The following is an 18,115-nucleotide window of genomic DNA, read 5'->3' on the forward strand; positions in this document are numbered from 1 at the left end:
TATGTTGACTTAGCCACCCAGTCTCTCAATGGGACAAGGCACTATGTTGACTTAGCCACCCAGTCTCTCAATGGGACAAGGCCCTATGTTGGCTTAGCCACCCAGTCTCTCAATGGGACAAGGCTCTATGTTGGCTTAGCCACCCAGTCTCTCAATGGGACAAGGCACTATGTTGACTTAGCCACCCAGTCTCTCAATGGGACAAGGCACTATGTTGACTTAGCCACCCAGTCTCTCAATGGGACAAGGCACTATGTTGCCTTAGCCACCCAGTCTCTCAATGGGACAAGGCTCTATGTTGGCTTAGCCACCTAGTCTCTCAATGGGACAAGGCTCTATGTTGGCTTAGCCACCCAGTCTCTCAATGGGACAAGGATCTATGTTGGCTTAGCCACCCAGTCTCTCAATGGGACAAGGCTCGATGTTGGACTCTTATTCTGGGAGTCCTCAGCCATTCATCCATTGGACAAGCAGGGATGGCATGTGGCTTAGGCTCTAATGGACTGTTCAGTGCATTCAGAGGACTGTTTCACTGTTAGTCTACACCTGTTGTTTACGAAGCATGTGACATACACATTTGATTTGAACCTCTTTGTTGGTTGTTGTTGTTGCAGTAATTACATATGCATCTATACATATTCTGTGTGTTCTATTTGATTTGATTAGATTAGATTTATTAGGATCCCCATTAGCCGATGACGATGGCTACAGCTATTCTTATATGGGGTCCGTCACATAACTCAAAGACAAGAATTTACAATTGACATATATTTAAAACATTAACATGTAGTGTGTGTGTTCATCTATCAGTTACACTTGTCAATACATACACACAACAAGTAGGTCACATGGGGGAGAGGCCTCGCCCCGTGAGGTGTTGCTTTATTTGTTTTTTTAAACCAGGTTTGCGGTTCACTTGCGCTATATGAGATAGGAGATCCATGCACTCATGGCTCTGTATAATACTGTACGTTTCTTTGAATTTGTTCTGGACTTGGGGACTGTGAAAAGACCCCTGCTTGCATGTCTAGTGGTGTAAATGTGTGTCAGTGCTGTGTGTAAATTGACTATTCAAATCATTTGGAACGTACAACACATTGTTTCTTATAAAACAAGAAGTGATGCATTCAGTCTTTCCTCAACTCTTAGCCAAGACAGACTGTCAAGCACAGTATTAATATTAGCCCTCTGATTACAATGAAGAGAAAGACGTGACACTCTGTTCTGGACCAGCTGCAGCTTAACTAGGTCCTTCTTTGCAGCACTTGACCATATGACTGGACAATAACGAAGATAAGATCAAACTAGAGCATGCAGGAGTTGCTTTGTGGAGTGTGGTGTCAAAAAAGCAGAGTGTCTCTTTATTGCGGACATACCTCTCCCCATCTTTACACCCATTGAATTTAGTTTTAGAGCTGTTCAAGACCAGTTTATTACTGACTACCCATTCCAAAACTGACTGCAACTCTTTAAGTGTTTCAATGACTTCATTAGCTGTGGTTGCTGACGCGTATATGGTTGAATCATCAGCATACATGGACACACATGCTTTGTTTAATGCCAGTGGCACGTCTTTTGTAAAAATAGTTAAGAATAAAGGGCCTAGAGAGTTGCCCTGCGGTACACCACACTTTACATGTTTGACATTAGAGAAGCTTCCATTAAAGAAAACCCTTTGAGTTCGATTATAACTTTTTTTAGAGCTTTTTCAACTACAGGTAATGGTCAATAATATCAAAGGCTGCACTGAAATCTAACAGTACAGCTCCCACAATCTTCTTATTATCAATTTATTTTAACCAATCGTCAGTCATTTGTGTCAGTGCAGTACATTTTGAGTGCCCTTTTCTATAAGCATGCTGAAAGTCTGTTGTTAATTTGTTTACAGAGAAAAGGCATTGTATTTGGTCAAACATTTATTGCAACAGTTTGTTAAGAGCTGGCAGCAAGCTGATAGGTCTGCTGTTAGAACCAGTAAAGGCCACTTTACCACTCTTGGGTAGTGGAATGACTTTGGCTTCCCTCCAGGCCTGAGGACAAAGACATTCTTCTAGGCTCAGATTAAAAATATGGCAGATAGGAGTGGCTATGGAGTCAGCTACCATTCTCAGTGTCAGGATGTTTGTCATTATTGATCGATAACAATCATTTTTTCATTTTCTCCCACATTTCAAATTTACAATGCTCATCTTTCATTATTTTATTTTTTATACAATTGCTCACTGTTCGTTGTTGGCATTTCCTGCCTAAGTTTGACTACTTTGTGTGTGTGTGTGTGTGTGTGTTCGTCCTTACTCTGGACCCTCAGTGTGGAGTAGGTAGGGGCATATGGCAGACGGTGGCTCCCTCCCAGAAACTCAGCCACAGAAACACACTCACTAGAACAGACATCCAGACCGATCTGATGTAGGGCTGGGCGATATGGCCTAAAAATCATATCTTGATTTTCTTTTAAATCTAATTTATGGGCGATTTCATGATATACAGTATATATTTTTAACGTTTTCTCTAAATAAGCATTGTTGCACAATTTCAGGTCAAATACACTGCATTTCAAACAGTCAGCAATAATCTAATGAATTCAGGGCGTATAAAATTATATCTAGGCTAAATATAAGCCTTCCGCAACCATAAGACCCACTAATAATTTACATTTTTGATCAATATACACTGCTCAAAAAAATAAAGGGAACACTTAAACAACACAATGTAACTCCAAGTCAATCACACTTCTGTGAAATCAAACTGTCCACTTAGGAATCAACACTGATTGACATTACATTTCACATGCTGTTGTGCAAATGGAATAGACAACAGGTGGAAATTATAGGCAATTAGAAAGACACCCACAATAAAGGAGTGGTTCTGCAGGTGAGGACCACAGACCACTTCTCAGTTCCTATGCTTCCTGGCTGATGTTTTTGTCACTTTTGAATGCTGGCGGTGCTTTCACTCTAGTGGTAGCATGAGACAGAGTCTACAACCCACACAAGTGGCTCAGGTAGTGCAGCTCATCCAGGATGGCACATCAATGCGAGCTGTGGCAAGAAGGTTTGCTGTGTCTGTCAGCGTAGTGTCCAGAGCATGGAGGCGCTACCAGGAGACAGGCCAGTACATCAGGAGACGTGGAGGAGGCCGTAGGAGGGCAACAACCCAGCAGCAGGACCGCTACCTCTGGCTTTGTGCAAAGAGGGGCACTGCCAGAGCCCTGCAAAATGACCTCCAGCAGGCCACAAAATTGCATGTGTCTACTCAAACGGTCAGAAACAGACTCCATGAGGGTGGTATGAGGGCCCGACATCCACAGGTGGGTGTTGTGCTTACAGCCCAACACCGTGCAGGACGTTTGGCATTTGCCAGAGAACACCAAGATTGGCAAATTCGCCACTGGCGCACTGTGCTCTTCACAGATGAAAGCAGGTTCACACTGAGCACGTGACAGAGTCTGGAGATGCCGTGGAGAACGTTCTGCTGCCTGCAACATCCTCCAGAATGACCGGTTTGGCGGTGGGTCAGTCATGGTGTAGGGTGGCATTTCACATGGAGGGCCGCACAGCCCTCCATGTGCTCGCCAGAGGTAGCCTGACTGCCATTAGGTACCGAGATGAGATCCTCAGACCCCTTGTGAGACCATATGCTGGTGCGGTTGGCCCTGGGTTACTCCTAATGCAAGACAATGCTAGACCTCATGTGGCTGGAGTGTGTCAGCAGTTCCTGCAAGAGGAAGGCATTGATGCTATGGACTGGCCCGCCCGTTCCCCAGACTTGAATCCAACTGAGCACATCTGGGACATCATGTCTCGCTCCATCTACCAACGCCACGTTGCACCACAGACTGTCCAGGAGTTGGCGGATACTTTAGTCCAGGTCTGGGAGGAGATCCCTCAGGACACCATCCGCCACCTCATCAGGAGCATGCCCAGGCGTTGTAGGGAGGTCAGACAGGCACGTGGAGGCCACACACACACTACTGAGCCTCATTTTGACTTGTTTTAAGGACATTACATCAAAGTTAGATCAGCCTGTAGTGTGGTTTTCCACTTTAATTTTGAGTGTGACTCCAAATCCAGACATCCATGGGTTGATAAATTTGATTTCCATTGATAATTTTTGTGTGATTTTGTTATCAGCACATTCAACTATGTAAAGAAAAAAGTATTTAATAAGAATATTTCATTCATTCAGATCTAGGATGTGTTATTTTAGTGTTCCCTTTATTTTTTTGAGCAGTGTAGTTGAACCTTTATTGTATGCTATAGCTTGGAACATAAATACGTGGGACTCTAGATGACATCATAATGAGGTTTTGGCAATTTGGCTGTTTTCCTAAAGAAGTTAAATCCGCTATGTGTTTTGTTTCCTTGCCACAATACTAACTAGAATCGTGATACTGGTATGTTCCCGGGCCCTACCCTGTACCCCCTAACCCTGTCCTGAGAGGTAGTATGGACAACGATGCCTTCTCTGATGGGAGTGACCACTGACTGTCCCTCTCTGGCCTGAATACTAAACCCTTCATATCTGATTTTCTACCCCCCTCCACCCTGTAACAACCACGTGATGTTGGAGGTATAGCAACACGTGATGTTGGAGGTATAGCAACACGTGATGTTGGAGGTATAGCAACACGTGATGTTGGAGGTATAGCAACACGTGATGTTGGAGGTATAGCAACACGTGATGTTGGAGGTATAGCAACACGTGATGTTGGAGGTATAGCAACACGTGATGTTGGAGGTATAGCAACACGTGATGTTGGAGGTATAGCAACACGTGATGTTGGAGGTATAGCAACACGTGATGTTGGAGGTATAGCAACACGTGATGTTGGAGGTATAGCAACACGTGATGTTGGAGGTATAGCAACACGTGATGTTGGAGGTATAGCAACACGTGATGTTGGAGGTATAGCAACACGTGACTGTGATAGAGGAAGCTTTATTTAGCTAGTTGGTTAGTCTGGTCTCTCTCAGCCACAGACAGTCTAGACTGGCAGCAGTGGGGCTAGCTGGGCTATCCATTATTAAACACCCACACCCAGGGAGGAAGAGTGATGCGCAGAAAGCCTCCTCACACCGCCCAGTGCCACAGTCCACCTGAAACTTTAATCAGGACCTCGGTCCCCTTGCTCATCACACACACACCCGTCATTCAGAGCCCCACTAGTTTTGATCCCTACCTTTTTAGCTAAAAATAATAATATATATTATTTTTTGAGGGATGCATGTTTTGCATGTAATGTTGACATTAATACGTGTCACACATCAGTTTGGAAATGATGTACATTTTTTAAAAATTAAAAAATATTGAGTTAATAAAGCCACATACAAACTTGGTCTCTTTTTTGCTTTCTTGAGTAAGGCAGCTCCAAAATGCAGGTGTTTCAGCCTAGCTCAGTGCTTTCTGTGGTGGAGGTGCAGCCAGTGGAAAATACAGAACATAGGGGTTGGTAATGTTCTCTATTTGCGCCGTGATTGGCTCAGTGTTCTGTCACTCATGGGGACACTACGTCACCGCCAAATCTAAGGGTAGAGCTCGAAATTCAAGCCCCTTGGGTGCTGCCTTAGTTACATTAGAAGTGCCCATCCAAGAAGATTCAAGGTCATTGGCCACAGATAAAATTATGTCAAATCACATACAGTTGAAGTTGGAAATGTACATACACTTAGGTTGGAGTCATTAAAACTCGTTTTTCAACCACAAATTTCTTGTTAACAAACTATAGTTTTGGCAAGTTGGTTAGGACATCTACTTTGTGCATGACACAAGTACTTTTTCCAACAATTGTTTACAGACAGATTATTTCACTTATAATTCACTGTATCACAATTCCAGTGGGTCAGAAGTTTACATACACTAAGTTGACTGTGCCTTAAACAGCTTGGAAAATTCCAGAAAATGATGTCATGGCTTTAGAAGCTTCTTATTGACATTGTTTGAAACTCAGTGCCTTTTCGCTTGACATCATGGGAAAATCAAAAAATATCAGCCAAGACCTCAGAAAAGAAATTGTAGACCTCCACAAGTCGGGTTCATCCTTGGGAGCAATTTCCAAACGCCTGAAGGTACCACATTTATCTGAACAAACAATAGTACGCAAGTATAAACACCATGGGTCCACGCAGCCGTCATACTGCTCAGGAAGGAGACTCGTTCTATCCCCTAGAGATGAATGTACTTTGGTGCGAAAAGTGCAAATCAATCCCAGATCAACAGCAAAGGACCTTGTGAAGATGCTGGAGGAAACCGGTACAAAAGTATCTATATCCACAGTAAAACTAGTCCTATATTGACATAACCTGAAAGGCCACTCAGCAAGGAAGAAGTCACTGCTCCAAAACCGCCATAAAAATGGCAGACTACGGTTTGCAACTGCACATGGGGACAAAGATCGTACTTTTTGGAGAAAAGTCCTCTGGTCTGATGAAACAAAAATAGAACTGTTTGGCCATAATGACCATTGTTATGTTTGGAGGTAAAAGGGGGAGGCTTGCAAGCTGAATAACACCATCCCAACCGTGAAGCACCGGGGTGGCAGCATCATGTTGTGGGGGTGCTTTGCTGCAGGAGGGACTGGTGCACTTCACAAAATAGATGGCATCATGTGGTAGGAAAAGAATGTGGATATATTGAAGCAACATCTCAAGATATCAGTCAGGAAGTTAAAAGCTTGGTCGCAAATGGGTCTTCCAAATGGACAATGACCCCAAGTATACTTCCAAAGTTGTGGCAAAATGGCTTAAGGACAACAAAGTCAAGGTATTGGAGTGGCCATCACAAAGCCCTGATCTCAATTCTATAGAACATTTGTGGGCAGAACTGAAAAAAGCGTGTGCGAGCAAGGAGGCCTACAAACCTGACTCAGTTACACCAGCTCTGTCAGGAGGAATGGGCCAAAATTCACCCAACTTATTGTGGGAAGCTTGTGGAAGGCTACCCGAAATGTTTGACCCAAGTTTAACAATTTAAAGGCAATCCTACCAATGCTAATTGAGCGTATGTTAACTTCTGACCCACTGGGAATGTGATGAAAGAAATAAAAGCTGAAATAAATCATTCTCTCTACTATTTTTCTGACATTTCACATTCTTATAAGGTGGCCATGGACCCAAAAATATTTTGGGTCCATGGCCAGGAATCTCCCCAGACCTTAATCCCATTGAGAATTTGTGGTCAGTCCTCAAGAGGCGGGTGGACAAACAAAAACCCAAAAAATTCTGACCAACTCCAAGCATTGATTATGCAAGAATGGGCTGCCATCACCAGAAGTAAATTGACAGCCTGCCAGGGCGGATTGCAGAGGTCTTGAAAAAGGAGAGTCAACACTGCAAATATTGACTCTTTGCATCAACTTCATGTAATTGTCAATAAAAGCCTTTGAAACTTATGAAATGCTTGTAATTATACTTGAGTATTCCATAGCAACATCTGACAAAAATATCTGAAGACACCGAAGCAGCAAACTTTGTGGAAATTAATATTTGTGTCATTCTCAAAACCTTTGTCCACGACTGCATATAGGAGAAAGGATAACTGCATTGAAACGGCAAGACATCGGCATTTGGTTTATTGATTGTGATATGTTGTCTGATGACCTACAGGTAACTGCCAAAATCAGGGAAACACTTGAGTAAATGAGGCATACATAGTATATTGAAAGCAGATGCTTCCACACACATGTGGTTCTTGAGTTAATTACAGTGCCTTGCGAAAGTATTCGGCCCCCTTGAACTTTGCGACCTTTTGCCACATTTCAGGCTTCAAACATAAAGATATAAAACTGTATTTTTTTGTGAAGAATCAACAAGTGAGACACAATCATGAAGTGGAACGACATTTATTGGATATTTCAAACTTTTTTAACAAATCAAAAACCGAAAAATTGGGCGTGCAAAATTATTCGCGGTGGATCAGACCGTGAGGGGACAGACAAATCATATTAAAGTTTATTTGTCACGTGCGCCGAATACAACAGGTGTAAACCTTACAGTGAAATGCTTACTTACAGGCTCTAACCAATGGTGCGGGAAAAAGGTGTGTGTGTGTGTGTGTGTGTAGGTAAGTAAAGAAATAAAACAACAGTAAAAAGACATTTGAAAAAAGAGTAGCAAGGCTATATACAGACACCTGTTAGTCAGGCTTATTGAGGTAGTATGTACATGTAGGTATCGTTAAAGTGTGCATGTATGATGAACAGAGAGTAGCAGAAGTGTAAAAAGAGGGGTTGGCGGGTGGTGGGACACAATGCAGATAGTCCGAGTAACCATTTGGTTACCTGTTCAGGAGACTTATGGCTTGGGGGTAAAAACTGTTGAGAAGCCTTTTTGTCCTAGACTTGTCACTGCGATACAGCTTGCCATGCGGTAGTAGAGAGAACAGTCTATGACGGGTGGCTGGGGTCTTTGACAATTCTTAGGGCCTTCCTCTGACACCGCCTGGTGTAGAGGTCCTGGATGGCAGGCAGCTTTGCCGTACGCACTACCCTCTGAAGAGCCTTGCGGTCAGAAGCCGAGCAATTGCCGCACCAGGGAGTGATGCAACCGGTCAGGATGCTCGATGTTGTAGCTGTAGAACCTTTTGAGGATCTCAGGACCCATGCCAAATCTTTTTAGTTTCCTGAGGGGGAATAGGCTTTGTCGTGCCCTCTTCACGACAATCTTGGTGTGTTTGGACCAATCTAGTTTGTTGTTGATGTGGAAACCAAGGAATTTGAAGCTCTCGACCTGCTCCATTACAGCCCCATCGATGAGAATGGGGACGTGCTCGGTGCCCATTTTCCTGTAGTCCACAATCATCTCCTTTAGTCTTGGTTACGTTGATGGATAGGTTGTTATTCTGGCACCACCCGGCCAGGTCTCTGACCTCCTCCCTATAGACTGTCTCGTCATTGTCGGTGATCAGGCCTACCACTGTTGTGTAGTCAGCAAACTTAATGATGGTGTTGGAGTCGTGCCTGGCCATGCAGTCGTGGGTGAACAGGGAGTACAGGAGGGGACTGAGCACGCGCCCCTGGGGAGCTCCAGTGTTGAGGATCAGCGTGGCAGATGTGTTGCTACCTACCCGCACCACCTGGGGGCGGCCTGTCAGGAAGTCCAGGATCCAGTTGCAGAGGGAGGTGTTTAGTCCCAGGATCCTTAGCTTGGTGATGAGCTTTGAGGGTACTATGGTGTTGAACACTGAGCTGTTGTCAATGAACAGCATTCTCACATAGGTGTTCCTTTTGTCCAGGTAGGAAAGGGCAGTGTGGAGTACAATAGAGATTGCATCATCTGTGGATCTGTTTGGGCTGTTTGCAAATTGGAGTGGGTCTAGGGTTTCTGGGATAATGGTGTTATGTGAGCCATTACCAGCCTTTCAAAGCACTCCATGGCTATGGACGCTACGGAACAGCTGATGCTCTCCTGCATGCCTCAGTGTTGCTTGCCTCGAAGCGAGCATAGAAGTGATTTAGCTCATCTGGTAGGCTCGTGTCACTGGGCAGCTCACGGCTGTGCTTCCCTTTTGTAGTCTGTAATAGTTTGCCACATCCGACGAGCGTCTGAGCCGGTGTAGTATGATTCAATCTTAGCCCTGTATTGACGCTTTGCCTGTTTGATGGTTCGTCTCAGGGCATAGCGGGATTTCTTGTAAGCTTCCGGGTTAGAGTCCCGCACCTTGAAAGCGTCAGCTGTACCCTTTAGCTCAGTGCGAATGTTGCCTGTAATCCATGGCTTCTGGTTGGGGTATGTACGTACAGTCAATGTGGGGACGACGTCCTCAATGCACTTATTGATAAAGCCAGTGACTGATGTGGTGTATTCCTCAATGTCATCGGAAGAATCCCAGAACATGTTCCAGCCTGTGATAGCAAAACAGTCCTGTAGTTTAGCATCTGCTTCATCTGACCATTTTTTTATAGACCCGAGTCACTGGGGCTTCCTGCTTTAAGCAGGAATTAGGAGGATAGAGTTGTGGTCGGATTTACCAAATGGAGGGCGAGGGAGAGCTTTGTACGCGTCTCTGTGTGTGGAGTACAGGTGATCTAGAATTTATTTCCCTCTGGTTGCACATTTAACATGTTGATAGAGTTTTGTAGAACTGATTTAAGTTTCCCTGCATTAAAGTCTCCGGCCACTAGGAGCGCTGCCTCTGGGTGAGTGGTTTCCTGTTTGCTTATTTCCTTAAACAGCTGACTGAGTGCAGCCTTTTTTTTTTTTTTTACCCCTTTTTCTCCCCAATTTCGTGGTATCCAATTGTTGTAGTAGCTACTATCTTGTCTCATCTCTACAACTCCCGTACGGGCTCGGGAGAGACGAAGGTTGAAAGTCATGCGTCCTCCGATACACAACCCAGCCAGCCGTACTGCTTCTTAACACAGCGCGCATCCAACCCGGAAGCCAGCCGCACCAATGTGTCGGAGGCTACACCGTGCACCTGGCAACCTTGGTTAGCGCGCACTGCGCCCGGCCCGCCACAGGAGTCGCTGGTGCGCGATGAGACAAGGACATCCCTACCGACCAAGCCCTCCCTAACCCGGACGACGCTAGGCCAATTGTGCGTCGCCCCACGGACCTCCCGGTCGCGGCCGGTTACGACAGAGCCTGAGCGCGAACCCAGGGACTCTGATGGCACAGCTGGCGCTGCAGTACAGCGCCCTTAACCACTGCGCCACCCGGGAGGCCGCTGAGTGCGGTCTTAGTGCCTGTGGTGGTAAATAAACAGCCACGAAAAGTATAGCTGAGAAGTATAGCTGAAAATTATAGACAGGATGTTTAGTTGGCCATCCTAAAATCACCGACCACACACACACTATTGGTGGCCCACCCCTCTAAACAGTACAATTAAAATGTGTGCTAAGTAATTTCGCTCACCCCGGGTTTAATTTCTGTGTGTGACTGACCTCAGCCTCTAAGTGCTCTGAGGCCTGACTGGGGGAACATGCATACTTTAACAGTAGAACACAAGTGTAAAGGATGGAGAACAAGAAAGGAAGATAAGACAGGAAGGCATGAAAACTGCATCAGGCAGGTGGCAGGCAGCCAACACAGAGAGGTGGACCTTAATGATTTAAGAGGCTGAGGAGATGAATAATAGAAGACTCCCACCATCCCTGCGTCCCTCTCTTCCTCTCCCTCTCTTCCCCTCTCCCTGCGTCCCGCTCTTCCTCACTCACTGCGTCCCTCTCTTCCTCTCTCCCTCTTCCTCTCTCCCTCTTCCTCTCTCCCTCTTCCTCTCTCCCTCTCCCAGCGTCCCCCTCTCCCTGCGTCCCGGTCTTCCTCTCTCCCTGCGTCCCTCTCTCCATTTTCCTGTCCCTCCCTGCGTTCCCCTCTCCCTCCCTCTCTCTCCCTGCATTCCTCTCTCTCCTTCTTCCTTGTTCTCTGCTGTCACAACAGAGGGAGATCTGACCAGCAGGGGGAGCCCTCCTCGAGCGATCCTCTCCCCTTCACTCCTTCAACTGTGTGTTTGTGTTCTTGTGTGCATGTTGCGTGTGTGTTTGTCTGTGTGAGTGTACATATGCACATCTCTCTACTTGTGTGTTATGTGGTACAAAGATATTATGCAGCATCTCCTCCTTGCTGCTCCTAATGTTTACCTTTACCCCCCCACTCCATATAACCTCAACAACTACCCCCCACACCATTCTACATCTGACCTCAACAACTGCCCCCCACCATTCTACATCTGACCTCAACAACTGCCCCCCACACCATTCCCCCCAACACCACCTTTCTCCATGTAACCTCAACAACTGCCCCCACACCTTTCTCCATGTAACCTCAGCAACTGCCCCCCACACCTTTCTCCATGTAACCTCAACAACTGCCCCCCACACCTTTCTCCATGTAACCTCAGCAACTGCCCCCACACCTTTCTCCATGTAACCTCAGCAACTGCCCCCACACCTTTCTCCATGTAACCTCAGCAACTGCCCCCCACACCTTTCTCCATGTAACCTCAGCAACTGCCCCCACACCTTTCTCCATGTAACCTCAGCAACTGCCCCCCACACCTTTCTCCATGTAACCTCAGCAACTGCCCCCCACACCTTTCTCCATGTAACCTCAACAACTGCCCCCCACACCTTTCTCCATGTAACCTCAACAACTGCCCCCCACCTTTCTCCATGTAACCTCAACAACTGCCCCCACACCTTTCTCCCCCACACCTTTCTCCATGTAACCTCAACAACTGCCCCCCACACCTTTCTCCATGTAACCTCAACAACTGCCCCCCACACCTTTCTCCATGTAACCTCAACAACTGCCCCCCACACCTTTCTCCATGTAACCTCAACAACTGCCCCCCACACCTTTCTCCATGTAACCTCAGCAACTGCCCCCACACCTTTCTCCATGTAACCTCAGCAACTGCCCCGCCCTCCACATCGCCTCTCACCCGATCGGCAGGTAGTGAAGTCCTGACGTTGTGTAATGATGACCTAATTTAATTTCAGCGCTGACGTCAGGAGGTTTCCAATTACCTGTGATCACTCATCTTTCTCTCTCCTCTCTCCCTTTTTGTGTCTTTCCCTCACCCTCACTCTCCATCTCTCTTTCTTCTCTCCATCTCTCTCTCTCCTACAGAACAGAGCTCTGATGGGCAATATAACCAGGTTGTGTGACACGGCCATCGCTCTAGAGTCCTTCAGAGGCTCAGAGAGAGAGACCAACCCCCTGTACAAAGATTACCACGGTAACCCCCCCCACACACACACAGGGCCAGTGCAGGTGTGTGTGTGTGTGTGTGTGTGTGTGTGTGTGTGTGTGTGTGTGTGTGTGTGTGTGTGTGTGTGTGTGTGTGTGTGTGTGTGTGTGTGTGTGTGTGTGTGTGTGTGTGTGTGTGTGTGTGTGTGTGTGTGTGCGTGCGTGCGTGCGTGTGTGTGTGTGTGTGTGTGCGAGAGAGAGAGAGATTGTGGAGGCTGGTCGGCTAGGCAGGCAGGCCCCTCATAGGGCAGCCCAGGCTGTCAGGGCCTGTTAGTGGGCTGCTGCTCAATCAGACGTGCTCCTCACTAGACAGGCCGGGGGGGATTCAGCTGCCACGCCGCACTCTCCCCCTCGCCCTCTCACCCCCCAGCAGAGCTCCTCTCTCCCGCCCTCCCTCCACACACATACAACCCCAGTCCCATATACCCCTGAGGCCTGGTGTAGAGCGGAGTGGACCAATGCTGGGGAATCCATATTCTTCACCATCACTCTCTCCATCTTTTTCTCTGTCCACTCCTCTCTCCATAGATGGTTTAGTCTGCTCTGACATGGAGGATGACAGTCTGAGAGGGGGAAGAGGAAGGAGATATAAATATATATATATATATAAGCATCTCCCTCTCTCATACACACATTCCCTCTCTCCATCACTCCCTCACACTCTCTTTCTCTCTCCCCCCTCCCTCATACACACGTTCCCTCTCTCCATCACTCCCTCACACTCTCTCTCTCTCCCCCTCCCTCATACACACGTTCCCTCTCTCCATCACTCCCTCACTCTCTCTCTCCCACACATAAAGGTCAGTTTAAGAGATGGAGGTATTTTTAGTCATGCCTCTCTCTTTCTCTCTTGCTCTTTTCCTCTGGTTTATTCCTCTCCTCATTTCCTCTGGTTTATTCCCCTTCTCCTCTCCTCCTTTCCTCTGGTTATTCCCCTTCTCCTCTCCCCCTTTCCCCTGGTTTATTCCCCTCTCCTTCCCCCCTTCCCTGGTTTATTCCTCCCCTGGTTCATTCCCCCTCTCCCCATTTCCTCTGGTTTATCCCCCTTTCCTCTGGTTTATCCCCTTTCCTCTCCTCTCCCCCCTTTCCTCTGGTTTATTCCCCCTCTCCTCTCCCCTTTCCTCTGGTTTATTCCCCCTCTCCTCTCCCCCTCTCCTCTGGGTTTTCCCCCATTCCCCCTCTCCTCTCCCCTTTCCTCTGGTTTATTCCCCCCCCTCTCCCCCTCCTCTGGTTTATTCCCCCTCTCCTCCCCCTTTCCTCTGGTTTATTCCCCCTTCCTCTGGTTTATTCCCCCTTTCCTCTGGTTTATTCCCCCTCTCCTCTCCCCCTTTCCTCTGGTTTATTCCCCCTCTCCTCTCCCTCTTTCCTCTGGTTCATTCCCCCTCTCCTCTCCCCTTCTCCTCTGGTTTATTCCCCCCTCTCCTCTCCCCCTTTCCTCTGGTTTATCCCCCTTTCCTCTGGTTTATTCCCCCCCCTTTCCTCTCCCCTTTCCTCTGGTTTATTCCCCCTTTCCTCCCCCTTTCCTCTGGTTTATTCCCCCTTCCCCCTCTGGTTTATTTTATTCCCCTTCTCCTCTGGTTTATCTGCCCTTCTCCTCTGGTTTATTGCCCCTTCTCCTCTGGTTTTATTCCTCCCCTCTCCTCTGGTTTATTGCCCCTCTCCTCTGGTTTATTGCCCCTCTCCTCTGGTTTATTGCCCCTCTCCTCTGGTTTATTCCCCCTCTCCTCTGGTTTATTGCCCCTCTCCTCTGGTTTATTCCCCCCTCTGGTTTCTCCTCTGGTTCATTCCCCCCTCTCCTCTGGTTCATTCCCCCCTTCTCCTCTGGTTCATTCCCCCTCTCCTCTCCCCCTTTCCTCTGGTTTATTTCTATTCCCCTCCCCTTCTCCTCTGGTTTATCCCCCCTCCTCTCCCCTTTCCTCTGGTTTATTGCCCTTCTCCCCCCTGCCCCTCTCTCCCCTTTCCTCTGGTTTATTCCCCCTCTCCTCTCCCTCTTTCCTCTGGTTCATTCCCCCCCCCTCCTCTCCCCTTCTCCTCTGGTTTATTGCCCCCCCTCTCCTCTCTCCCCTTTCCTCTGGTTTATCCCTGGTTTATTCCCTAGCTTTCCTCTGGTTTATTCCCCCTTTGGTTTCTCCCCCTTTCCTCTGGTTTATTCCCCCTCTCCTCTCCCCTTCTCCTCTGGTTCATTCCCCCCCCTCTCCCCCTCTCCCCTTCTCCTCTGGTTTATTGCCCTTCTCCTCTGGTTTATTGCCCTTCTCCTCTGGTTTATTGCCCCTCTCCTCTGGTTTATTCCCCCCACTCTCCTCTGGTTTATTGCCCTTCTCCTCTCCTCTGGTTTATTGCCCTTCTCCTCTGGTTCATTCCCCCTCTCCTCTCCCCTTCTCCTCTGGTTTATTGCCCTTCTCCTCTGGTTTATTGCCCTTCTCCTCTGGTTTATTGCCCCTCTCCTCTGGTTTATTCCCCTCTCCTCTGGTTTATTCCTCTACCCCTTTCCTCTGGTTTATTCCCCCTCTCCTCTCCCTCTTTCCTCTGGTTCATTCCCCCTCTCCTCTCCCCTTCTCCTCTGGTTTTTATTGCCCCTCTCCTCTGGTTTATTGCCCCTCTCCTCTGGTTTATTCCCACTCTCCTCTGGTTTATTCCTCTACCCATTTCCTCTGGTTTATTCCCCCTCTCCTCTCCCCCTTTCTTCTGGTTTATTCCCCCTCTCCTCTGGTTTATTCCCCTCTCCTCTGGTTTATTCCTCATTTCCTTTGGTTTATTCCCCATTCTCCTCTCCTCTGGTTTATTCCTCATTTCCTTTAGTTTATTTCCCCTTTCCTCTGGTTTATTCCCCCTCTCCTCTGGTTTATTCCTCATTTCCTTTGGTTTATTCCCCATTCTCTTCTCCTCTCCTCTGGTTTATTCCCCCTCTCCTCTGGTTTATTCCCCTTCTCCTCTCCTCTGGTTTATTCCCCCTCTCCTCTGGTTTATTCCTCATTTCCTTTGGTTTATTCCCCCTTTCCTCTAAGTCTGGTTAGTCAGCCCTAGTTGAGACAGATGAGTGATTAAATGGCATCTTTTAGTTTCTCCTCTAACACAATGTTTTATTTACATGCCGACATGTCCCACGTCCCTAACCTGTCCCACTGACCGCTATTGTTTTGCTTTGTGTTCACCCACCGCATAATGATACGGTTTAATATAATACACAGCTGAGGGTTGAATCTCTCTGTTAGAAAGATGTTGATCTGATATTTAACTATACTGGCAGTATTTGACCTATATCAAATTATACATCCTCTGTTTCAGAATTTGCAAATGTGTGTTCATTGTGTGTTTTGTGTGTGTGCGTTTTGTAGCAGCAGTTCAGGGCTGCTCAAAGCATGCTGGGATGCCTGTCACAGCGAATCAGGCAATAGGAAATCACCCAAGTGCACGGAGGAGAGAACTCACCATCCCCCTCTCTTTCTCCATCTATTCCCCTCTCTCTCTCTCTCTCTCTTCTCCTTCTTTTGTACCATCCCCCTCTCTTTCTCCAGCTATTCCCCCCTCTCTCTCTCTCTCTCTCTCTCTCTCTATATATATTTTGTACCATCCCCCTCTCTTTCTCCATCTTTCTCTCTCTCTCTCTCTCTCTCTCTCTCTCTCTCTCTCTCTCTCTCTCTCTCTCTTCTTCTCTCTTCTCCTTCTTTTGTACCATCCCTGCCTCTGCTTTCCAGTTTTATGAAATGTCACTTTACGGAGGGAGGGAGAATTTCTTAAGGTCTCTTCCTATGAAAAGTGAACCTATTTATTCCTCTCGCCCACCACCCCTCCCATCTACAACATATTATGTACAGCAAGCCCTACAGCACACACACACACACACACAGTCATTCCAGCCTGCCGGTCTTCCTTCCTGAAATAAGAACTCAATTAGTTTGTCCCCTGGAATAGAAGTCCCTGTTTATCTTGTTCTGCCTCATTACTTGAGTATAATCACAACATTTTGCCTGAGTGCTTCAAGTGCTGAATCTTGCAGCTCCTGATTGGAAGGGAGGATAGAGTGAGGGAAGGAGAGAGGGAAACATGGAGGGCGAAGGAACCTGTCTCCTGAGCTCCCTCCTAATAGGAGGTCTATGAGGACCTGGCACATAACTGGCGATTACAACTCCTTTGGTGCGTGAGGGGTGCATCTCAATAGTCTATAGTGACTTCCTCTTCCCATGTCCATGCCTTCATCTGATCTGAAAATACAAGATAGGTTTAAGATAGGTTTAAGGAAGGTGATGAATGCCTTCCAGGTATAACCTGTTCACGATCCACTTTGTTTCCACATCAGTGCAGAGAAAGGAAAGGAGACAATTGAGGAAGCCACTTTGACTATTGAGATGCACCCATGGATGATTTGTACTTTGTCCTTTATCCAAATTGGTTTCCCTCTGTCCTCTTCTCTCCCAGGTCTGCTAGATGTACGTCAGCTGCCCTATCTGAACTGCCTGGTGTGTGATCTGCCCGACAACAAGGACCTGGCCTTCAAACTCAAGAGGAAGCAGTTCACCATTGAGGTAGGCCTCTGCCACCACAACAACCCGCTCGAGCGTGTGGTTACGTAATCTAGCAAACAAACAAGTGTCATATCCTGTTATCTTTCACACACTCTGTCTTTCACACACTCTGTCTTTCACACACTCTGTCTTTCACACACTCTGTCTTTCACACACTCTGTCTTTCACACACTCTGTCTTTCACACACGCTGTCTTTCACACACGCTGTCTTTCAAATATACACATTCAGGAACATACTCATACACACAGAGAAAAAGCACATTATCTCAACAGCCAAATCATATTGTCATTTTAATGAAAGCGTTAACTTATTACAGATCTCCATTGAGAACAGAAGTAATGATTTATTTAAAACCTTCTGCATTTAATTTATTCTGCATTCTTCCTGTCCACAGCATGGCTTACAGTAAGTGCTGATGGTTATTTTGAATTGTCTCTGGCGTTAGCCTCGCTTCACTAGTCTCTGTTAAAACCTCTTGAGTGTAGGGGGCAGTATTTTGATGTTTGGATGAAAAACGTTTCTGCGAACATTACGGATACTATTTGGAATTTTCGTCTGCGATGTCGTGACCGCTCGAGTTTCAGGCTTTTATTTTGAAAAATGATCGAGAAAGATCACATCGCGGCATTGTATGGCTGGATGCAAGCAGCCTTTTGTATGCGCAACAGCTTGGAGTATCCATTTTCTCTCTCTCTCTCTGAAGAAGAAGCTACATTCCCGGTTGATATATTATCAATTATATATTGTAAAAACAACCTGAGGATTGATTATTTAAAAAAACGTTTGACATGTTTCTGCGAACATTACGGATACTATTTGGAATTTTCGTCTGCGATGTCGTGACCGCTCGAACCTGTTAATTTCTGAACATAACGCACCAACCAAATGGAGGTATTTTGGATATAAA

General features: G+C 46.8%; 1 protein-coding gene across 6 annotated transcripts in view; it reads left to right on the top strand.

Moving 5' to 3' along the window:
• Positions 1 to 17,683, top strand: part of elp4 (elongator acetyltransferase complex subunit 4) — a 43,113-nt gene extending 25,430 nt beyond the window's left edge. For 3 of the 6 annotated variants that reach the window (XM_042317852.1, XM_042317853.1, XM_042317854.1), the window contains exons 8-9: positions 12,564 to 12,672; positions 17,100 to 17,683. In XM_042317852.1, coding sequence (XP_042173786.1) covers positions 12,564 to 12,672; positions 17,100 to 17,254 — 264 coding nt within the window. In that variant the 3' untranslated portion in view covers positions 17,255 to 17,683. The remainder of the gene's footprint in view (positions 1 to 12,563; positions 12,673 to 17,099) is intronic. The other 3 variants (XM_042317850.1, XM_042317851.1, XM_042317855.1) reach the window with 3 other exon arrangements.
• Positions 17,684 to 18,115: the final 432 nt, after the last annotated feature.

The sequence above is a fragment of the Oncorhynchus tshawytscha genome, unplaced genomic scaffold (genome assembly GCF_018296145.1).
Source record: "Oncorhynchus tshawytscha isolate Ot180627B unplaced genomic scaffold, Otsh_v2.0 Un_contig_81_pilon_pilon, whole genome shotgun sequence".
NCBI lineage: Eukaryota > Metazoa > Chordata > Actinopteri > Salmoniformes > Salmonidae > Oncorhynchus > Oncorhynchus tshawytscha.